The sequence below is a fragment of the Dromiciops gliroides genome, chromosome 4 (genome assembly GCF_019393635.1).
Source record: "Dromiciops gliroides isolate mDroGli1 chromosome 4, mDroGli1.pri, whole genome shotgun sequence".
Taxonomy (NCBI): Eukaryota; Metazoa; Chordata; class Mammalia; order Microbiotheria; family Microbiotheriidae; genus Dromiciops; species Dromiciops gliroides.
The window spans coordinates 128,280,333-128,305,503 of record NC_057864.1 but is presented as its reverse complement, the minus strand read 5'-3'; the positions used below and the strand labels follow the sequence as shown (position 1 = coordinate 128,305,503).

At 35.7% G+C, this 25,171-nt stretch overlaps 1 protein-coding gene across 1 annotated transcript in view; it reads left to right on the top strand.

Moving 5' to 3' along the window:
- The window catches only part of ENAH (ENAH actin regulator), a 97,497-nt gene that overhangs the window by 3,562 nt on the left and 68,764 nt on the right, over positions 1-25,171 (top strand). Inside the window, 3 exon segments of the mRNA XM_044003179.1 lie at positions 4,874-4,935; positions 4,938-5,038; positions 12,225-12,402. Coding sequence (XP_043859114.1) covers positions 4,874-4,935; positions 4,938-5,038; positions 12,225-12,402 — 341 coding nt within the window.

Below are 25,171 nucleotides of genomic sequence, written 5' to 3'. Positions count from 1 at the left end.
AACTGTATTAGATATTTGGTACTTGGTATCTACTAGATAACTCACCATGTCCAAAACAGAACCTCCAAATTGTCATCTTCTCCCACCCAGTTTCTCTGTCTAGAGAAACACCATCCTTTCATTCTCTCAGGCTTGCAACCTAAGTGTCATCCTCAACTCCTCACCAGCTCTCAGCCTCCACATCCAATCTGTTGCTAAGGCCTGCCAACTTCACCTGTGCAGCACCTCTGGAATACATCCCATTCTCTCCTCCAACGTTACCACCCCTGTGGTACAGGCCCTTATCACCTTCTGCCTATACTATTGCAGCAGCTTGCTGCTGGTTCTGCCTGCCTCAAATCTCTCCTCACTCCAATCCATCCTCCATTTAGCCCCCAAAATGATTTTCCTAAAAGCACCAAAGTCACCCCTTCTCCCAAACAAAACCAAAACAACACTCCAATGGCTCTCTGTTGTCTCTAAGATCAAATACAAAATCCTCTAGGATTCAAAGGCCTTTATAACCTATGCCGCCCCCCCCCCCCAATCTTCTTACCTTGTTCTTCATCAGAATGTTGTCACTGTTCTGTTCCTTCCACCTCTTGGCTCTGGAATTTTTCTTTGGCTTTCCTCCATGTCTAAAGTGCTCTCCCTTTTCATCTCTGCCTAATGCCTTCCCTGACTTCTTTTATGTCCTAACTAAAATCCCATTTATAGGAAGTCTTTCCCAGCCCCTCTTAATTATAGTGCCTTCCCTGTTAATTATTTCTTTATTGTGTATTGCAGCTTGTTTGTACATATTTGCTTATTGTCTCCTCCATTCACTTGTGAAACCCTTGAGGGCAAGAATTGTCTTTCGCCTCTTTTGGTATCCACAGTGCTTAGCACAGCACCTGGCACACAGTAGGCATTTAAAAATGTTTATTGACTGATTTGGAAAGTTATGATCTTTGAATTCTTTCAGCTCTTAATTTAAGATTCATATCCTGCTTCATTTCCATTCCTTTGATCTTCTCTGTCCTCATTCAGCCTCAGCTTTTTCCCTTGTTAAAAGCTAACCTTTCCACCTTTGCCATTCATTCAATGTCCTCCCATTTCCTCTGCGACCTCATTTCTTCTGTCATCCTCTAATATATTCAAGTCCCACCATCCTAAAAATTAAAACTTTTCTCTTGCTGTTATTTGTTACTCTGCAAACTATTGCCTTATTTCTTACCTGCATTTAACTTTGATTTTTTGCATTTCCCTCTTAAAGGATTCAATTTTTAACTTTTCATGTACAAGTAATTTCATATTTAAAATGATTAGGAAAATTGAAATTTATGATGTCTACATGAATAGTTTTTTTTAAATTTTCAATAAATAGGATCTTTCTCAGTAGTACTCTTTATTCTTATTAATAAAATGGTCCCCAAGGCTAGGTCAGTATGGTTCCAGGCAGGAATATTTTTAAAAGTTTTAGCAGATGCCAATTCTCCTTTCTTTGTTTTTTCAGTGTTCTGTATTTTCACTCTAGGTATAAGATGGTTATAGAACTAATTCAGTAAAAAAAAAATTCCAACCGTTTGGTTGAGCTCAGGAAACAGCAAGTTAATGTGAGAATTTTCTAGTCATCAGAGAATGTATTTATAGAAACCTTGAGGACTAGCACAAAAAAAGAATCACCCTTGTCTGTATTTTCCTTATCTTGGGGAAAAGGTAGAGGCATGGCACTGGCATTTCCTAGGGTTGCATTTGTCAAGTAGTTTAAAAACTAGACTTTTTAAAAGCATGACCAGAATTGGTAGCATTTAGTACAAGACTTTGTCCTGACCCTCAATAGCTATGTGAACAAATGATTTAACAACTCTGATACTGTTTCTTCATATGTTAAAAAGCACAGATGCAGTGTAAATTTGTGCTGATATCATTAATCAGCAATGATTTCTCTGGAAAAGCCACTAGGAACTCTTTTGCAGTTGCATGCTTTGTAAATTGTTTCTGGTCATGGATCATCTCCCCCTCCTGGCTTACAGGAAGCCTTTTAAACCACCCTTTGTGATCTACCCTTAATGGTTAATAATAATAATAATAATAATAATTAGCATTTAAAGGTAGCACCTTAAGATGAGGAAACTGAGGCAGACAGAAATTAAGCAACTTGCCCAGGTATGAAGCAGCTGGATTTGAATTCAGGTCCTCCTGATTTCAGGACCAGTGCTCTATCCACTGTGCCACCTAGCTGCTTTCAGTATTTATCCTTTGACCTGGAAGCTTCTGATTTTGGCTATGATGTTCCTGAGGGTTTTCATTTTAAAATTTCTTTCAGGAAATTATTGTTAGAGGCTTTCTGTTCTCACTTTGCCCTCTGGTTCTAAGAGCTCTGGCAGTTTTATGATTTTTTTGAGGTCCTAGGTTCTTCATTGGTCATATCTTTCAGGTAGGCTTGTCATTCTTAAATTCTCTCTCCTTGATCTGTTTTCTGTTGTTTTTGCTATGAGATTCTCATACTTTTCTCTTGGATCTTGAATCTTTTGACTTTTCTATGATATTTCTTGTTGTGTCATGGAATCATTGGTTTCTATTTGATCCATTCTAATTTTTTATAAGCTCAGTGTAAGGTTTTGTTTCTTTTTTTGATAAGCCTTTAATTTTCTTCCAATTTTTTTCTCCTATAGCTCTCATTTCTATTCTGATCCCCCCCCCCCCGGCATTCTCATTTTATTTATGCATTCATTTCTTAGCTTTTATTAAAATCTAACTTTTATCTTTTCTGGGAATTCAAATTTAACTTGTGCCTGAACTGTGCTTTTCTTTGAAGCTTTTCTTGTAGATGTTTTGGAATTATTCTCTTCTGGGTTTGCCTCTTTATTATCTTTGATAATGTGCTGTTTTAAGATTGTATTATTTTTTGTTTGTTTGCTCATTCTTCCAGGTTTATTTCTTGATCATGGACTTTGTGTTAGGGCCAGTCTCTGTGCATTTTGGGAGGGAATAGCTAGGCCATGTGTGGCCATATTTTGTGTCTTTTGTGGGGGGGGGGAGCTGCTGCTGCTTTATCAGAAACTGAGTAATGTATTATTCCAGGATCTCAGAGATAGCTCACATTAGGAACACAGAAGCTTTTAGTATTTTGTTTGACACAAGAGGTCTGAGCACTGATCTCCTGGTTTTAGCTTTGCAAGTTTCAGACCTGGGTCTGAGACTACTAAATAAGCATCTGTGGATATGACCCTGGCTGTACCTTCAGTAGATGGCTTACTGGACTGCCTAGGAAGCTCTGCAGGTTTCTCTTTGATCTGGACTCCTGCTTTTTAATGATGCCAATGGCTACCAGGTCTTGCTCTCTGCACAAGATCAGGACTCTCTGTGCCTTTTTGCTCTGATGTATAGCTTTGGGCAGATCTTGGTTTGTCCCTTCCATCGAAAGAGTCTGTTTGATTCTGAGTAGACCTTGCAACTCTTTCTTTTGCTGAGCTAGGCTGGAAGAATGACCCATTGTGATTTTTTTTTTCCCCATGGATTTCTTGACCAGGACTGAGGAATTGTTCATTTTCTATATATTTATGGAGGGTTTATGAAAGTTGGTTGTACTGTTTCCTTCTGCTCCACCATTTTGGCTGGTCTCTCATTGTAACACTTTTAGGTGTTGTCAGATTTGAATCTGTATATATCTTCTGCTTATTTTACTTTAGTCTGTTTTTGGTGTCTCTACTCTTTTCTGTTACTGTGCATATGTATGCTTTGGTGTTTATGTGTTGTGGGGGCTGTTTATAATCACTCACAACCATTGAATAATTAATTTCTTTCTGATCAAAGGAATTAACATGTAAAAGTGCTTTGCCAACCATAAACTGCTAGCTGTTATAATTATGATGTTAATTGGTGATTGGTATTCAGATGTATGTTGCTTTACCACAGGTACAATAATAGGCTTCTTCATGGCAGGTACTGATTTCTTTTTTGTCTTTGTTATTTTCAGGGCCTAGGACAGTGCATTCTTCTACATAGTAAATGCTTTAAAAATATTTGTCAGATAAAAAAATTAAGTATGATAAAGAGCTGGTTTGATTTCCTTTGGAAAATTGTTTAGTGCTTCTTACTACCCTAAACTATTCTCTGAAACATAGACCTTTTAAAAAACAACAGTGTTTTGCTCATGCTGCATGGCTAAAAGTCAGTGAAAAGTGCATGCTTACATGTAAGTAGGATGTAAACACATCATTGAGGAGGTAATATGCAGAAGAAAGGATGCAAATTATATGTGAATTATGAGTAACTAGAAAAGTACATAGTCTGGTCAAGGAGCGGAAGTAAAGATGAAGACCTGAATTCATTTCCAGTCTTCACTTACTGTGTGACCCCTGGTTAAGTCACTTAACCTCTATCTGCCTCAGTTCCCTTAACATTAAAGTATATGTGTGTGGGATAATAAATAGCACCTACCTCCCTGAGTTGTTGTGGGGATCAATTGAGATAATATTTGCAAAAAGTTCTTAGCATATTATATCTGGCACATAGTAGGTATTCGTTCCCTTTCCTGCCATCTGTTTCACATGACTAGCTTTTTCTGTCTCTTGTTATCGTGATAGCTTTTTCCAGGTTTGCCAACTCTTAAGTGCTTCATATGCCATTAATTATGAAAGGAAGAAAATGCAGTAGAACAAATAGATTTATAAAAATAACATTAGATTTCATGTGTAGTTAAATACATATAGAAATAATGTTTAAAAGTCTTTGTAAATGAATTAGATATTTAAATTTTAGTAGAAGAATCATTTCTCAGCTTTCATCAGTGACCTTGATAAAATCTGGATTCCTTCCTTGTTCATGTTCTTACCCTGTATACTCTTTTTTTATAACTTCATATCAAACTGGTTTATAAATCTTAAATATCTGAATTTTGTTCTTACAGTGAACAGAGTATCTGCCAAGCAAGAGCTGCAGTGATGGTTTATGATGATGCCAATAAGAAATGGGTCCAGCTGGTGGCTCAACTGGGTTCAGCAGAGTTCATATATATCACCATACGGGTAATAACACTTTTCGAGTTGTGGGAAGGAAGATTCAGGACCATCAGGTAAGGACCTTAAAAAAAAAAAAAGCCTTCATCTCTTATTGTTGAAATTACTTATCATTGAGTACAAGTAAGGATTCTAATTGAAGTAGTAACCCGAACTCTAAATCAGTATTCCCATGATCCCTTACAATCTTAAAAATTATTGACCTTCCAGAGAGTTTTTGTTTTTGTGGGTTAAATCTGTTGATATTTATCATACTCAAAATTAAAACGTTAGCATTATTATGAAATAGTTTTGACCTTGTGGATATGCTGAAAGAGCCTCTGGAACCCAAGGAGTTCTTATATCACACTTTGAGAACCATAGTCCTAAATTAATTTTGTCTGTAGAGCTGTACTTAGTACTGTAAATATGATCTGTGCTTTAAGTAAAAAATTAACAAATATTACCATTTACAAATTAACTATTACTGCCATTTTTCTAGACTTAATCAAGCTACTCATCAGCTGAATGACCTTGAATAAATTTGCACTTTGAAAAAAAATTACTCCTTTAAAAAATTCTGAACTTAATTACTAAAAAACTGTAGAACACAGGGGACTACGCATGAAACTATTACTCTCCATTCTATTTACACAGCTTGCTTTTTTTCCAGAAACATGTGACAAAGTTATCAGTTAGTTTCAAAGCCATCCTGCTTGTCTCTGTGCCTCTCCTCCTTTTCTGTACATTTAAAAAATATCAAATGTCTTTTTTTCTTCTTTTGGCATCACTACTGCAAATATCCCATACCTCTTAAATCTTCATTTTACATAATTTGAGAAACAGATCACAAACTTTACTGGAAAAACATTTATGAAACTCTCTCTGCCAGAACTACAGCAGCTAATAATTTCATGGACTGCCTTAATAATAATTTGGGTTTTTTTATGAGTTAGAGGACACCAGAGAGGAACATCCAGTTACTAATAGATGATACTCCTTCCTTGAAGTGAGAAAGTGATTATAGATCCTAATTTTCATAATAAAGGAGATGATAGTTGGCTATAGTCTGATATGCACCCTAGATTGAGAAGAGCAAAATTTTTTTAAATTTAATTTCTTAACATAATAATGATGATGATAACAAACATTTTTATTTGAAGTTTTGAGTTCCACATTCTATCCCTCCATCTCTCCCTCTCCTTCCCCTCCCTGAGGCCGTAAGCAATCAGATATAGGTTATACATATACAATTATGTAAATCATTACAATATTAGTCATTTTGTATAAGAAAACTTGAATAAAAGAAAGAATGAAAGAAAGTGAAAAATAGCATGCTTCAGTCTGTGTACAATCAATATCAGTTCTTTCTTTAGAGATAGATAGTATGCTTCATCATTACGCCTTTGGGATTGTATTGGATTGTATTGCTGAGAATAGTTGTCATTCACAGTTCTTCATTGAACATTGTTGCTGTCTCTGTGTACAGCGTTCTTCTGGTTCTGCTCACTTTACTATACATCAGTTCATGTAAGTCTATAGGTTTTTCGGAAATCATCCTACTTGTCATTTCTTATAGCACAATAATATTCCATCACCATCTTATACCACAGCTTGTTTAGCCATTCCTCAATTGACAGGCATTCCTCTCATTTCTAGGTCTTAGCCACGACAAAAAGTGCTACTGGAAATATTTTTGTGAAAATAGATCTTCTCTTTTTTGACAGGATGTCTTTGGGATATAAACCTAGCAGTGGTATTGCTGGATCAAAGGATATGCATAGTTTTATAGCTCTTTGGGCATAATTCAAAATTGTGAGGAGAGCATATTTCAGAGGTCTGGAGATAGAATAAGTAGGAGGATCCTATGGCCTAAAATTCTCTAGGGGAAATTAGCCCAGGAGGAATAGGAAGCTTTGAAGATCAACATTCTGAAGATTCCATGGAAATTGTTTCTATTAAGAAAAGGAAAAATTTTGAAAAAGTATGTGAAAGAAGGGCAAAGTAACAAAATAAACACAAATGCATGGCACAGTTCTGTAAGAATGTTTATTTGAAACTGTGGTGGGAAAAAGGAAGTATCAAAGAAAGGGGCAGGAGACAGAATTATGGTACTTGAGAATAGAAAAAAGGAAATTCTTTTCGGTTGTTACTTTGCTTCTATTTTCCATTCTATGAATAAATAAGTAAAAGGCTAATCAGAGATTAATCAATTCATCAGTCCAGATGAAAAAACATCCAGCATCTCGTGGATGTTTGCTGAGCAGTCACTGTCCCTGTTTTTAAAAATATTAGAGAAAATGGAAGGGCTATCTCTACTCATTTTCAGAAGAGTTAAGAGTAGAGCAATCTTCACCTAGCATTTTTGAGAAAATTCTAAAAAGGTTTGATTTTAAAATAAACAGCAAGTATAAAGAGGCCCTTTTGTCATGAACAAGTCATGCTATACTAACCTCAGTTCCTTTTTTAATAACGTAATTAAACTGGTAGATAAAGGAATATAATTTACCTAGATTTTGGTCAAGCATTTCCATAAAGCTTTTATGGTGGGCAGCATGGTACAAGCCTATAATCCCTGCTTCTGAGGAAGATCTCTTGAGCTTGAAAGTTCTTATCTGAAGTAGATTAAGCAGATTGTGTATCTGCATTAAGTCTGCATGATATTTTTTGCTAATTTGGTGAGTTCATGGGATTTGGAAACCTTCTAAAGAGGGATAAACCTGCCTACATGGAAACAAAGGTCAAAATTCCTGCATCCCATACAACAAGGCCTGTGGGTTTTAGCCTCTGTATTGCTAGCCTGGAAAGATGGAGAAATTTCATCCTTTTTTTTTTTTAAGGCCCTTATTCTATTACTGGAGAATGTAGTTTTAGATATGGACTTGCCATTATTAGAATCTGGATTCAGTACTGGTTGAATGGTTGGTTGCACCTAAAGAGTAATCATTAATAGGTTAATTTAAATGTAGAGGGCCCCCCTCCCCCAGTTGTCCTGGTTTTGTTATTTTTTTTTTTTTAAAGTGAGGCAATTGTGGTTAAGTGACTGTCCAGGTCACACCAGCTAGTAAGTGTTAAGTGTCTGAGGCCGCATTGAACTCAGGTCCTCCTGAATCTAGGGCCGGTGCTCCATCCACTGTGCCACCTAGCTGCCCCTGGTTTTGTTCTTTTAACATTTTCTTTAGTGTCTTCGATAAAGGCATAGATGAGAAGCTTATATATAAGCTCATATAGCTCCATTACTTGCTATGAGATTTATTGAAGGGATTGGTTGATTTTTTAGATGGAAAAAAGAGAGATGTAGGGTTATAGAATGACAGTCCTCAGATATTTTAAGAAATAACGTGTGTCTCCATTGACTGGGAATAGCTAAAAAATAATTATGGCATAGGAATGTATTGGAACACTATTATGTAATAACAAAATGACAACAATAAGCAGTCAGAGAAAATTTCCCCAGAATTTCATAGAAGATTTTCAATACTATTGGAGACTAAAATAAGCAGAATTCAAGAGAATAATGCATTCAAAGTGATTATAACAATATAATGAACAGATCACTAAAAGGAACTTAGATAACTGATTAGTAAGGTCCAAGTGAATTCATAATCAAGCTTCCCCCCCCAATAGTATAATTGGGTAATATTTACCAATACAGATATGATCTCTGTATTGGATATTTTACTTATGAGGGAGGGTTCAGTATGGAGAAGTTTGTAATGACTGACATAAAAACCACTAAGACTTAATTATAGTATAAAAATCTTAACCTTTCAGAAGTGTTTTTGGTAAAGTAATGGATGACAGATCTATGCAACATTAACAGGAAAATAGTTTTTAATAAAGTTCTGAGATTGATGTGTAGAAGTACCACTATGTTCTTAAATGTATGCCTATCAGGGAGAGATTAAGTTTCACATTCTATAGGTGTTAGAACTAGAAAGGTCCATAGGTATATCATTTGGTATCTAAGAATTTATATAGTCAGATTCTTGAAGGGACTTAAATATAAAAAGTTTCTATGCAGAAACCATGAAGGTGTGAATGAACACTTTTTTTTTTTTTTTTTGCGGGGCAATGAGGGTTAAGTGACTTTCCCAGGATCACACAGCTAGTAAGTGTCAGTGTCTGAGGCTGGATTTGAACTCAGGTACTCCTGAATCCAGGGCCGGTGCTTTATCCACTGCACCACCTAGCTGTCCCCATGAACCCATAATTTGAAAGGCTATTTTAATTTTGTGATTTTTTTTTTCCCTCCCCATACCTCCTTCAGCACACTGAAAATCATGGTCATGCCTGGAAAACTCCCTCAACTTTGGGACATTTTCTTTTTTTTCTTTTTCTTTTTAAACTTCAGGACATTTTCACTGGCTGTCCCCCCATGCATAGAATGCTTTTTCCTCCTTGTCTCTGCCTTTTGCCTTCTTCAGTTCCTAGCTAACTTTCTACCTTCTATAGGAAGGCTTTGCTGGTGTCTCATTTCTGGTACCTTCCTTCTGCTGCTGATGTCTTATTTATCCTACATATAATATACCTGATTTGTTCATAGTTATCTGCATGCTGTTTCTGCTAGTAGATTGTGAGCTCTTCAGGGGTAAGGGCTATCTTTATACTTTTTGTGCGTTTCTTGCCCTAACCTTTAGTTTGAGAAGTAGCTAGTGAAGAGAACCCACTTACATTTAAGTCTAATTCTGCAGCTTGACTACCAAGATATGGAAGTCATGATTGTTCATACATTGATAAGTGTTCTTAAGTCTTTCAGAGTTGTTTTTCTTTACAATGTTGTGGTCATTGAATGTATTTTTCTTCTGGTTCTGTTCACTTTAACTTTGTATTAGTCCTCACATGTCTTCACAGCTTTCTCTTCATCCATTCTTTCTCTTATTTCTTATTGCATAATAATATTCCATTGTATAAGTTCTGCCATTCTCTGGTTGATGGATATTCACTTTGTTTCTAGTATTTTGCTATTATGATAGTTAGCAGCTATGAATGTTTTTCCTCTTTTTTTGATGTCTTCTGATGTCTTTGGATATAGGCCTAATAGTGTGTCACAGCTGAGTGGTTGGAATACTGTACCATTCAACTGCACTTAGTGTGCCTTTCCTCTAACAATCACCATTTTCCTTTTACCATCTTTTCCATCTGAAGGGTATGAGGTTTAAACAGTTTTAATTTATTATTACCATTGTCAATAGGGATTTGAGGCATTTTTTATATGGTTGTTGATAGCTTAGATTTCTTCCTCTGAGAACTACCTTTGACCATTTTCTGTTGGGGAATGTCTCTTGTTTTTATAAATTCATAAATCATTTATAAATCAGTTCCCTATACATCTTGGATATCAGGTCCTGTTAGAAAGGCTAACCACTTAAATAGTCTTGCACAGCTCTGGAGTTAGCAGCTCTAGTGTTGCTAGCAGGTTGAAACTCAAAGAATCCAAGCAGGCAGCAGTTGGGTGAAGGCTTCTTTATTCATCTTCATGAAGATGAGCACTCTTCTGAATGTGCAGGAGAGTGCACTGAAGTCCTTCACCTCTATTTATACCCCTCAAGGGGTCCCCTCTGACCAATCACATTATAGTATTTTACAATTCCTTATTTATATACCTTCCCCATATCACCATATAGCATAACAAAAACAACCAATCAGATTGTACCAAGTGGACCAATCACAGTGCTAGAAACTAAGTCAGGTGGTACCAGTCGACCAATCAGATTTTGCAAACCACAATACCAGGCCATAACCTATTCTGGGCAAGAGCGTCAGCTCCTCCTTAGAACAATGCTGTGTTAACTTACATTAATCTTGGGGGGGGGCGGGGAAAAACTGACAGGGGGGGGGTTGACCAATCAGATTGCTCCATTTATCCACCAATCAGATTGCTGCCTTAGTCCCAACCCTATGCTGGAATAAGAATGGCCCCATTCAATAACTGCTTGTGTAAACATAACCTTTCAAAACAAAACAACTCAAGTCAGGGCTTGAGCTCTAAGCCCGTGGGGATCACTTTGGGTGCCTCAAGGGGAACTCCTAGCCTAGCCAGACTCCCACAAAACCCAGGCCCCTCTTCTGTCCCTGCTTGGGCCTAAGGCAGGAGCCTCAGGCTCCTCACAGCCTTGTGTGGTGGGTGGCCCCCTACTGGAAGGTTTGGGCAACAAAGCTGTAGGGCCGGAAATCAGACTCACTGCCTTTAGGGCTCTGAGAAGAGTCTAAATACAGTTTTTTCTCTCAGGTCCCTTCTTTTGAAATTTTGTTTGTAACTTTTGACTACTTGTTGATTAGAAAATGTCTCTTGATGTTATTTGTTTTAGTACCTTACATATTTTGGATATCAGGCTTCTATTGTTAATGATTGTTGCAAATAATTTCCCAACTAGACTGTTTCTTTTTAAATACTTTAAAATTGACTTTATTTGTATAAAAGCTTTGAAATTTTAATCAAAATTATATATTATACCTTTTGAGAATCTGTTGCTTGATTCTTAGATTTCCCAGAATAATCAGTATCTCTTTTTCCCTAATATAGTCTACCCTCTGTTGTGCTTTCCTGTGTATCTGCCATATCACCAATATAAGATTCATTTTAATCTTTGTATTTCCAGTTCCCAATAAACCCTTTATTTATAGTAAGTATTTAATAAATGTTTGCATTGAAATGGAGTGACTGATCAAACTTGAATAGTAAATCAAGGAAGTAAGTAATACTTACTTACAAATAGTAGGAAGAATTCATTGATCCTACTCCATTAGGATGTAAGCTCCTTAAGGGCAGGAACTCATTTTTTCTTTTTACCTTTTGTTTCTCTAGCACGTAGTACAGTGTCTGGCACATAGTATAAACTGTTGATAAGTATGTATCTCTCTCCTTCCTTCTCTGCACACCATATTGTATCCCACATCCGTGCTTTTGCTCATTTTGTCCTGAAATGCATTCTCAACTTACCCTTACTTCCTGCAATCCCTACCCACATTCAAGGCTTAGCTCAGGTGCTGCCTCCTACCTGAGATCTTGATTGATTCCTCCCAGGTGACAGTGCTTCCTGCTCCTCCCCCTAAATTTTTATCTTTGCCTTATTCATATTTACATAATCTCTGTATAATTTTTCACATCCTCTCCCTTCAGAATGTAAACTCATTGAAGGTTGGGTCTGTTCAGTCTCTGTCTTTGTATCCCCTTTATTTCTAATGGTGTCTTTTCCATGGTAGGCATTTAAATAAACCCTGTTAAATTACATTGAATTGACTGTACCAATTGTTTTTTAGGTCGTGATAAATTGTGCCATTCCTAAAGGATTGAAGTACAATCAAGCTACACAGACCTTCCACCAATGGCGAGATGCTAGACAGGTGTATGGTCTCAACTTTGGCAGTAAAGAGGATGCCAACGTCTTTGCAAGTGCCATGATGCATGCCTTAGAAGTGTTAAATTCACAGGAAGCAGGTAAAGTTTCTAAGTGGTTTTTCATGCTTGTAGCTAGGCTCAGTATAGAAGGTAAACTTTACATTAAATTGTCCCTAGAACAGTGAATTATGATTTTTAAAACAGCTTCAATTTTGGTAGTGAAATTTTTTTGATAAAATTGTTTTGATTACATGTTTTTATAGTTTTGATCTGCTAATTGATGTATTCTAGAAAAATATGAACTTGTGTTTATTAATAGACACATAACACATGGATCATTTGTTGCTATAGTTTAAGTCATTTTGAGCATGTTTGAATGTTTCTGGACTTCAATCTCTTATTACAATATTGGTGTGGGATCTGGGGCCCAAAGAATAAACAAAAAATTAAGCAGGTTTCTTTACTTACACTTCTTCAAAGGACTTTGAGATCCTTTGTGGAATAAAATTTATGAAACCACAGAATAAATCTAATCCCTACTTTCATATAGGAGGAAACCTAAAGTGTCACACATATGACATATTCCTTGCAAAGACAGTGGGAGTGAAATCATCTGGTTCATACAATGATCTGCATCCATTTTTTAAAAGGAAGTTAATTATAAAGGAGATTCCCTCCCCCAAAAAAATAACCTATTTCTATTTATTACTCCTATATCTGTTGCATTTTTAAAATTAGGCTATAAACTTAATGTTACAAATTTGTCAGAGATAGGCTAGAGAATGAAATAATCATTACTGGATCTTAATTTTAATAGTCATGAATACCATGAAATCTTAATTTTAAGAGATTCATTCTGTGTGTCTTTGCACTGCTGTGTGGGTCCTCCATTATGTTCCGTCTGACTTAAAAGTTTGTAACTAGTATAAGTCACAGGTAATTAAATTAAATTGTATCATGGGACTCCATTTAGTCATATATCTCCAAAAATTCCTTAATGAACTTATGTTGAAAGGGTAGTCTTTTTTGATTAATTTTCTGTAGTATAAGAAGCCTAAATGTGATCATGCTTGAAAAAAATGTTTATAAAATAACTTTTATTAAACTCTTGGCCATAAATATTTATACATGTCTTTTGACTAATGAAGAACTAAGTACAGTAGACATCTTTGATTTTCATTCACTTCATTTTGAGAAAAATGAATTGTATGATCGACATGAGATGTCAGTAACTAAAGTAAGAAGCAAAGAGAAGTATCCTTGAACTTTTATATTTTTAGAGTATGTTAAAAATCTAAATAATTCCCTGCTCCCATCCCGCATTCTTCAGTATTTCCTCAGCTAAGGAAGTATTGTCTTGTCATATGTAATAGCCTTTTGTGGTCATAGATATTTTCTTCTTTGTTGGCATTATGTTATCACTATAGGAAAGAGAATATGATATTGTGTGTGTGTGTGTGTGTGTGTTTATGCAAAGGCTCGTTTATGTGGCACTTTGAGATTTACATAATGCTTCCTCACAGTTATCATTTGAGGTAGGTATGACAATGTTATTATCAGCCGTATTTTAGAGATAGGGGATGAGATGTTAAGTGAATTGCCCATGGTCACAGCAAGTAAATGTCAGAGTTGGGAAATTGAATCTAGCCCTTCTTTTCTTATTCTTAAGTCTGGTGTACTTTCCACTGTACAGTAAATCTCTCTATTAACCTCTCTATTAACATGGTTTATAAAATTTGTGGATAAATTAGTGAGCTTTTAGAGGCTTAAGTTTAATATATATATATATTAACACTGTGCCTCCCACTCCCCACCCCAACCCCCTCCCCCTTGACTCTGCCAGGACTGGAAGGAGAAATTTTTTTGAGTAATAGCATTTTTTTCAATATCTAAACAAATACACATAAAAATACAGTTGAATAACTGTAAATAAGGCACAATTCAGTAACAAAGGATAGCTGCCTTTAAGTTTAAAAAAGGTTCTCTCTTAGTACCTTTGAAACTGATTCCTTTATTTATGGTGCTGTACAACTGAGGGGGGAAAAAATTCATTACTACTCCTTCGGAATTGGATACACCTTCCCTGAAGTGCTAGTTAACTATGAAATTTTTGTTCTATACTTACATCAACAGATAGAAAAATTTCCCCTTCCCTTTTTTTTGGGGGGGTGAGGCAATGAGGGTTAAGTGACATGCCCAGGGTCACACAGCTAGTAAGTGTTGAGTGTCTGAGCCCGGATTTGAACTCCGGTACTCCTGAATCCAGGGCCTGTGCTCTATCCACTGCACCACCTAGCTGCCTCTCCCCTTAGCTTTTTAAAAGTATTCTTCATTTCAGCTTCCACTTTAAGGCAACAAAATTGTACCTATTTCTTATTTTTAAAAATTTTATTTGATTTGGATTTATGATTTCATCAGTGTGTAAACTCTTTCCACTATATAGATCAACTTCTCTGTGATTTATAATCTAAGACAGTTTGCCAGAGGAGGACTGAGAGTTGCCCCATGATCACACAGCACCTTTATAAGTGTCAAAGGCAGGATTTGAAACTCAAGTTTTCCTGATTGTAAATTGGCTGACTGCTCTGCTCTGCTCTGCTTTGCCACTTTATTCTTTCTATCCTGATTAGATCTGATTAACAAAGATTCTGATTTTAAATGTAATCATTGTCAGAAATCTTTGTTATGCTTACTTTCCTTTAGGGCAAATGAAAAACCTTTTTTATGAATTGAGCCTTTTTGGTAGTCTGGTAATGAATTTGGTAGTCTGGTTTATGATTGAGCCGTTTTTGGAAGTCCTCTCTATGGCCTCCTCAAGGTGTTTCTGACTACATAAAATATTAGGGTTATAAAGGAAGCCAGTTATAGCGAAATAGTTACCAAAACATTAAACAAAAAAATTTTTGTTGACCTTGCTTTTGTAAAAGGTGCATTAGTAAGAATAGAACATAATCATAAACTTAGGACTGTTTCTTAATATAAGAACATGTCCAGTTTGCTATTTTCACTGACAATTTACTCAACATTTACCAAAATTTCTTAAAGCTGCTTTGCAGGTGAGTGTGATGATTGAACAGTCATGAGAACAATGGAGATCATTATAGATGGGAATAATCACCATACCGTACTTCCTGATGCCATAGACATATTCCTCAAGAACAAGGTCTTGATACCATCTTATTCTAGAAAATTTCAGTTCTTAGAATTAGGAATGTAGCAGCTATAATTCTGGATATTTAAATTGAGGATGGAGAATATATTTATAGATAAATTATAAAACTTAATTTCACATATAATCGTCCTCAAATGTAAGTTATGGTAGGAATAGGTTATGTAGAAAACTAGACTATAGGTCAAAATTATTCCTGGGAAAATTTGGACCAGAATTTAAGAGGTGTATGACAACTTGCACAGTGAAAATGGGGTGGGAGGAAGAATAGGTGGAGGTTTGTGTTTCTAGCGTGGGCAAGGGAGTTACATTGTCTTCCCCCTCCCACCCACATTCCCAAGGGGGGGAATATGTGTGTGTGTGTGTATTTTTTTTTTTAAAGCTGTGCCCAGAGTTTACTTCTTGCTTACTCCACTGTTAGAAATGTCTACTGTTACTTGCTTTAAGACATTTGCCAATTTCCTTGCTAATTACCCATTCAGTGACAGCCTGCCCAAAACTGATTTGAAAAATTTAATGTGCTTTCCAATTTCTGACCTTTTCTCTAACCCACCAAACAAAAAAAATCCACTCAGAAAATAGCACAAAGAGTTAACATACAGGAGGTTAGTACATTAGATACTAATTTTTACTATTAGTAATTTTTTTCCATAATGTAAGTGAAAATGTTGTATGTTTATGTGTCTTTGTTAAACTTAGCATTATCTCAACTCTTTTGCTTTATTAAATTGAGCAATAGCTCTCCATCTTTGGGCTAATTATAACATTACTGAGGTATAAAGTGAACTTATGCTGATATTTATCTAGACACAATATGAACACATGCTAGAACCTCCACACCACTATCCCCAAGAGAAAAAGAGACAAATACAAAAAGAAATTTTAAGACTCATAAAACAATGTTTTACTGCTCTTAAAAGAAAATTGATTGGAAAGAGTGGCATTTTAGAGGTTGTTTTTTTTTAAAGTCTTTTTTGTTTTTGGAAGATAGGTAGCCAGGAATATATTTCTTCTGTTTAGTTTTTGTCATATAAATCCATGTACTATTCTGGAATGCACAGAAGGTGCTAAATATGGTAGGGGTTACTTAAAGGCATAAACCCTACATTAGTGTTATCTTTTATATAAGATACTTCAGTATTCTATTTGATAAATATAATGGAAGTTGGTCTTGATTTTAAATGTGAAAAAATTATATAGCATTATTTTAAAGGTACTAAAGAGAATTTATAAAAATACAGTGCTCATGGTAAAATTTGGGGGGCAAAATATTTTTTGAGAAAATCATAGGTAACATTCAAAATTCTTTTAATTTTCTACTACTTTGGTACCCCCAAACCAAAGAATTACTTAAGATTTGTTTTAATAGCTATTGATCTTTTGGATTTATATCACCTATGTGTTCCCATTGTATCTTTTTCCCCGTTCTAGACATTTTTTTTTTAAAGAAAGCTCTGATCTAGTTTTTACTGCATTTTTATCATATAAATTAAAGACCATTTATCCTATCAAAACTGTTTTAGCAACCATAGGAATCATATATGGAAATTGAGATGGAGGTACACAGCTCTTTTCATTGTATGCCTAATGTACTTAAAATATACAATTCCTTTTGTTATTCTCTATAGATTTTACAGTGAATTTTGGAAGAACAGCTTTTTGTTACCTAAAAAGTATAGTCTGAATGATCAGCTATCTTGCATAAATCATATTTTAGGACTTTGTAGTTTTAGATACTTTTTTTTTTTTGATGGGGTGTGGGGTTTAAGGAAGAAGATATGAAACAAGTAATTCTTGGCTGATAGGAAATCTGAAAAAAACTTCTAGAAACAGCCTATGGTAATTTTGAGGATTTTCTCTTTCAAATTAACAATTTCCTATGGTGGGAGAATTTGTTTCTAAGAGTAAAACAAAATATACATATAGAACAACAAATTTGTAAAGCACTTTTTATTGTTTGAAACATTTTCCTATATGTTATCTCATTTCTCAAAACACAGTACTATGTCATAACCCCATTTACATGAAGAAACCAAGTTATGTTGACTTACTCAAGTTTACAATTATTAGTTAGAGTCCAGAGAAGACATGTGGCCCCCAACTCTTATGTCTTTGATGTTTTGGTTGCTTGATATTAAGATGGCTTTTATCTTTCAAGATCCTTGATGGACTCAATTTGTGATGCTGAATAGCACATATTAACCTGAATGAACATAGCATTCAATTCTTGATTTCAAATTTAGAGTTAGGGGCAGCTAGATGGTGCAGTGGATAAAGCACTGGCCCTGGATTCAGGAGTACCTGAGTTCAAATCCAGCCTCAGACACTTGACACATACTAGCTGTGTGACCTTGGGCAAGTCACTTAACCCCAATTGCCTCACCAAAAAAAAAAAATTTAAAAAAAATTTAGAGTTATAAGAAGGATCCAAATGAAAGGCTTATAGTTATGGAACAAAAAGCAGGGCTTACTGTAAGGATACACAAAAGCAGATGTCAGTTCATTAAAATTTGTTGTCAATAAATGCAGACCCTGAATCAGAAGCCCAATCATAACTGCAAAATCCAAATTATAGAAGACCTGTCACACAAATCAAAAACTGAGAATTATATAAGATGACAGTATGCTTATTTTCCTTTAAAGGCAAGTTATCTTAACTTTTTTGTGTGTGAAATGATCACCTTTCTGGTGATCTCTGGTGAAATCACATATAAGAATGCTTTTTGACTTAATAAAATACATAGGATTACATAAGAAACCAATTATGTTGAAATAAAGTTATCCAAAAAAAAAAAAAAGAAAATGTTCATGGGCCCCAGGTTAGATCTACTATTTTTGTGAAATGTGCATTAGTAAGAATGGCACTTAAAGTTTTTTATTTCACCTAATCATAACCTTGGAACTGACTCTTAATAAGAGCAAATGTTCACCTCCAGTTGGTTATTTTCACTGACAGTTTACTCATAGTGGACACCAGTATTTCTTTTCTTTTTTTTTTTTTTTAAAGAAATAGCATGGTTCATTCAGCATCTATACTCCACAGTTCTTTTTTTTTTTTTCTTGGATTTGGAGATCCTCTTCTGTCATGAGTTCCTGGAACTCTTCTGTACCATTGCATTGGTGAGAAGAATATATAGTCCATCACAGTAGATCAACACTCAGTGTTGATGATACTGTGTACAATGTTCTTCTGGTTCTGCTCATCTCACTCATCATCAGCTCACGCAAGACCCTCCAGGTTTCTCTGAACTCCTCCTGCTCATCATTTCTTACAGCACAATAGTATTCCATTGTATTCATATACCACAACTTGTCCAGCCATTCCCCAATTGATGGGCACACCCTCAACTTCCAATTCATTGCTACCACGTAAAGAGCAGCTATAAATATTTTTGTACATGTGGGTCCCTTTCCCTTTCCATGATTTCTTTGGGAAAAAGACCTAAAAGTGGTATTGCTGGGTCAAAGGGTATGTACAACTTTATCGCCCTTTGGGCATAATTCCAAATTGCTCTCCAGAATGGTTGGATCAGTTCACAGCTCCACCAACAATGAATTAGTGTTCCAATTTCCCACAGTTTCTCCAACATTTATTATTTTCCTTTTTTGTCATTTTAGCCAATCTGATAGGGGACACCAGTATTTCTTAAAGTTGTTTCCCAGATTAATCCGATAAGGGAGCAGAGATGATGACAAATATTGCATGTGCTTAGTGACTTAATAGATGATCTCCTAGCGCTGCCATTTACAGTCATTATTTTAAGCCAGTTACTTATACTATGTGGTTAGCATATGTATATGTCAGCAAGAAATAATACCTACACTACTGTTGTAAGGACAGTTCTTTGTAAATCATGCAGTACTATATAAGGGTGAGTTGTCATTATAATGTCATTATTCCTATTATGGAAGTTGAGCCCTATATTTGTTATATTTATTATTTAGTTGGTGGGATGTCTGAAAATTTGCTTACATGTCAGAAATAGTTTCAGGCAGCCCAGTAATTTGGGGGAAGTATATAAAAGAAGTAGGTAAGGAACGAATTCTTCCCTTTTTTTCTTAAAGGAACTATTTCTTATACTTTTAATTTGCCCAGGTGTGAGGTAACTAGGATTTGAACTAGTGTGGTAGTTGTGTGTGTAAGAAGAGGGGAATGTCCATGAGAAATACTGTCCTAATAGAAACACAAGATTTGGCAACTGATAAATATTCCATTATATTTAGGTACTACCATTTATTTAGCACTTAAACAGCTGATGGTTGGTTATCTACTTCCCCCCAAATTCTTTACTATACTACTATGGTAAATGTTGCTGTGAATATTTATTTGACTTTGGGGCTATATAACTAGCTGAAGGAGCTCTGGGTCAAAAGGGGTTGACTTTCTACTTAGTTTCTTAGCATAATTACGAAATGTTTTCGACTTTTCAAAATGTTTGGATCAATCCACAGTTCCAGCAACAATGCATGGTCTTATTTTTTTTTGTCATTTTTACAAATTTGCCCCAAGTATGAATCAAAACCACAGAATTGTTTTGCTTTGCATTTTCTTACTGTTAGGGATTTGGAACAATCTTTCAAATGTTGAAGTTCACAGCATTTTTGAGGACTCTTCATATGTATATGTTGGATAATGTATTCTGTGTTGTGTATCTGTGTTAGTTCCTTTCAACCAAAACTGCTCTTTTCAGAGTTACCTATGATTTGTTAATTAACAAAACTAATGGCCTTTTCTCAGTCTGCATTCTTGACTTCTTTTGTAGGCTTTGCCACTCTCAGCCACTCTTTTCATTTATATTCTCTTTTCTAGGTTTTTGTGCTGTATCACTCTGTGTCCTGGGGTGGGGCAGGTGGTGGTGGTATTCCCTTAAATCTATGTCATGGACCCCCTTATCTTCTCCTTTTAAACTGTTAAACTCTTCTCCTTTTACACCTCATTAGCTCCCATGCATTCAGTTATTATCTCTATTGTGATAATTCTCAAATCTACTTGTCCAGCCCTAAACTAAGTAACTAACTAACTCTCTCTCTCTCTCTCTGTGTTTTTTTTGTTTTTGTGGGGCAATAAGAGTTAAGTGACTTACCCAGGATCACACAGCTAGTGTCAAGTGTCTGAGATTAGATTTGAACTCAGGTTCTCCTGAATCCAGGGCCAGTGCTTTATCCACTGCACCACCTAGCTACCCCTCCCCCTCCCCTTTTGACTCCAGTCTTGCATCTCCAGATGCCTATTGGACATCTTAAACTGGATATCCCAAAGAGACCTTAAACTCAACATACTCAAAATGGAATTTATTTTCCCCAAAAAAACCTTCCCTCTTTCCTAACTTCTTTATAATTGTCATTTTTATATCTTATACTGTCATTCTTCCAATCACTTGGAATAACAACTTGTGTGCCATCCTCTATCCCTTGACCCACCCCCCTCCATATTCAGTCAATTGACAAATCCTACCTTTGTTTCTACTTTTGTAATATTTTTTGTGTATGCCCCTATCTCTTCTGATACTGCCACCACCTTGGTATAGGCCCTTATCTGATCATATCTGAACTATTTTAGTAGCCTGATGGTTTGTCTCCTTGTTTTAAGTCTCTCTACCTTGCACTTTTCTGTCAAATTGGTCTTACTAAAACAGAGGTCTGACCATATTTTCCCCTTTGCTTCATCTAACCCCTACCCTCATTCAGTGGCTACCTATTACCCTCAGGATTAAATATACATTGCTTTGAAAAACTATTTTTCTCCCTTTACAGTCCTACACCTTACTTCCCTCCAAACCTCCTTGATATTCTTTGATATACTCCTCATCTCTAGACTACTTGAATTTTCATTGGTTATCTTCCAATTATTAGAATTCTCTGCCTCCTTAATCTTCACCTCATAGTATCTTCATTTTTCAGATAAAATCTCATTTTTAAGAAGCCTTTCCTATAATGCTGTAGGTCCTCTGAGGTTAACTCCAGTTTATCCTTTAAATAATCTTGTTTTTTACATGATGTTTGCATAAAAATTCTAAATTGACTTGATTTGGCTATTTCAATAGACCAGATGAGAGGCGATAAACCTTTGAACTAGGGTGGTAGCTGTATCCTTCCTGTACAGTACACAGTACTCTTGTTGTGGTCTGACCAGAATAGGAATATAGACTATCCCCTTCTTAGTCCTGGATGATATGCTACTCTTAATGATGCCTAAGCTTACATTAGCATTCTTGGCCACCCTGTCTCACTGTCAACTTTCTTGATCTTTACAGTTGAGCAAAACTGTCTTTTTCAGATGAACTGCTATCTAGCCACATTTTCCATTTTGTTCTTATGAAGTTGATGTTTTAACTAAGTATGAGACTACATTATCCCAGCTAAATTTCATTTTATTAGACTTGGTCCAGTGTGTTAGCTATTTCTCTCTACCTCCTCCCCCCAGCTTTTAAAGGTTTTTTTTTCTATGCCTTTATCTTAAGTCATTGATAAACTGTTAAACAGCAAAAGGCCAAGTGTAGATTCCTCACATTCTGAACTCTCCTTTTGTCCCTAGCTTTTAAACCAATTCTGAATCTACTTAATTGTACTGCCTCACCTTTCTCATCTTTTTCAGAAAGATATCTTGAGGAGATTTGTCAAATGCTTTGATAAGATTTAGGTAAATAATAATTATAGCACTCCTCTGATTTGCCAGTCTAGTAACCCTGTCAGAAAAGGAAATGAAATTATTCCAACATGATCTGTTAATTGGCCTTTCTCGCTGTCTTAGTTATTAGTGCTGCTACCTATCCCCCCATACCTTGTGTTCATTTTGTACATATTGTCTCCCTCCATCAAATGTTTGCTTCTCAACAGTAGCAACCATTCAGCAACTCCCACAGTGCTTGACACGTAGTAGGTACTTAATAGATGTTTTTTGTTTGATTGACAGAGTCATGTGTTTACCATTTCTTCTTCTAGATTATCCCTAACCCTCCCTTAATAATAGGTTTTAGAATTTTACCATAAATCAAATTCAAGCTCACCGCCCTGTAGTTTTTAGACTTCATTCTTTTTCCCCTTTTGAAAATCAGACCAGCATAAGATGCCCATCTCTAATTTTGAGGTAATGATTCAAAGATTATTAACAATGGCTCAGCAATCACATCCAGTGATTATTTTAATTCCCTGGATTGTTATCTGGGCCAGATGACTTGGATTCATTTAGGGGAGGTAGGTTTTCTTTGACTAACTCCTTAATTTGGGTAACAAATCTACATTAGCCATTTTTGTTCTGTCTTTCCATCAGAGATTATTTTTCTCAGCAGAGAAAATAGTATATAAGAAGATTTAACAGCTCTACCTTCTTTCTAGTTGGTTATAATGGCATCCACCATAAGCAGTGATCTAGACCTTTTGTGATTCTCCTCCTTTTCTCAAATAGCTAAAATGAATACTTGTTTTGTTACCTGTTGCTCTTTACTGGTCTCAGCTTTGATACTCCTAACATTATAAAACCATACCATACTTTGCTGTTTCATCTTATATATTCTTTTTTTTTTTTTAAAGCGGGGCAATGGGGGTTAAGTGACTTGCCCAGGGTCACACAGCTATTAAGTGTCAAGTGTCTGAGGCTGGATTTGAACTCGGGTACTCCTGAATCCAGGGCCAATGCTTTAACCACTGTGCCATCTAGCTGCCCCTTATATATTCTTTTAAATTCTAAATTCTAATTTAAATTCGAATTTGTTGGCGAGTTCTCTTTACATTCATATCAGTTTCTTTTTTCTTTTTTTGATGGTATTAAAATTTTTTTTTCCAATTACGTATATAGTTTTCATTCATTTTTGTAAGATCGTGAGTTCCAAATTTTTGTCCCTCCCTCTATTCCTTCCCCTCTCCTAAAGCCAGCAAACAATCTGATATAGGTTATACATTACAATCATGTTAAACTTATTTTCACATTAGTCATGTTGTGAGAGAAGAATCGGAACAAAAGGAAAAAATACAAGAAAAAAGAAAAAAACACAACAAAAGTAAAAATAGTATGCTTCAATCTGTATTCAGACACATCAGTTTCTTTAGTCAGTTCCTTTTCCCTTTTTATCTTGAGGATTATAAAATACTTTTTATAAATTATGTGAAGTAAAGTAGCTTGTGACAAAAATGTCTCTGTATACCCTCTGTCCCTGCCCTGTTGAATGTAAATAGTGTCAATCTTGACAATACTTAATTCTTCCAGGTTTTCTTTATCTCGTTTTCCTTTCTTGTATTGTGTTCATCCTTCACCATCAACCCCACCCCACTGTCTTGGAATCCAGTAACCTTTCTGACAAAGATTGTTTTGTTTTGCATACACTAACTCCTCAATAGTGTGTTAAATTGACCTAAATCCTGGTCACATTTCTTTTATTTGACACAGGAAATACTGTCATTGCACTTATTGAATGATTTATGTGTGAGCTTGTCAATGTATCACATAATATTTTATCTCTAAACGTGCACTGAAAAAAACTTTACCACTTATTAAAGAAATTATGGAAATCCACAAACATCAGAGATTTGGTCTGTCTGGTCTGTAAAATCATACTAGATCTATTCATAAAATCTTATAATGAGTAGCCTTCCTCTGTCTACTTTCTTTCTGCTTCCTAGAAACCTGCACTTGCCGGAAGTGAGAAAAGATCTATTTCAGGAAAATCATTGCAGTGAAAGAGTTTGTGTTCTTTTGCCACTGACTGTTTCCAGGATTTAGTGCCTGCTGAGTTCTGCCAGTAATCCACTTTTCCTTCAGTTAATTCTCCCTACTTCCTCTTCTGCCATCATGAAGAAGGACTCTTATCCCATAATGCAATCTCTTCTTTTTAACCTTTGCCCAAGCAAAGAGCTACATGCTTTGATTTTAGACACAGGTCTGATCAATCTGGTTAACGTTTGATTCTACTTTTGTATTTTAATTTGGGCAGTAGTGGGGTGCTGATCAGTTGTGTCCAACTCTTTGTGACCCTGTTTGTGTTGGGTTTTTGGGGGGGGGCAGTAAGACACTGGAGCAATTGGCCATTTCCTTCAGCTCAGTTTACAGATGAGGATCCTGAAGCAAACAGGGTGAAGTGACTTGCTCAGGGTTACACAGCTAGTTAGTGCTTCTGACTCCAAGTTTGCCACTCTTATCCACTCTTACCACCTAACTGCCCCATGCTATAATATACTGCAATTGAAAAAGATGTTTTTGTCATCCTAGTCTATTTTACCTTTGGCAAAGAAACGTCTGACAAAGAACACCCTGTCATGGGAACACAATTTTTTTTCATTAATAGAAACATTGCTGCACACACCAAAATTTGTTTTATGTAAATCAATTAAAAATAGTGTGAAACCCTCTTCAACACTAGACCAGTAGGCCTCCATTTTAATGACTTTTAATCAGAAAGCTGAGTCACAGGACATACTGAATCACAGTGTAATTTGATATTCCATCAAAATTTAAAGTCATACCTTTAAAAGACATTATCTTTAGTGAGTTATAATGTAATCCCCATAAATAGTTCTACTGCTGATTATAATCTCATCCTGTCTGGGAAATAATCTTTCCCCTCTCCACTAGCTATCCCATATCTCTTCTCCCTCCCTGAAATTTCTCTGGGTAGGTGATTCTTGGTTGTAATACTAGCTCCTTTGCCTTCTGAAATATACTCCTAACCCTCTGATTCTTTAATGTAGAAGCTGCTAAGTCTTATG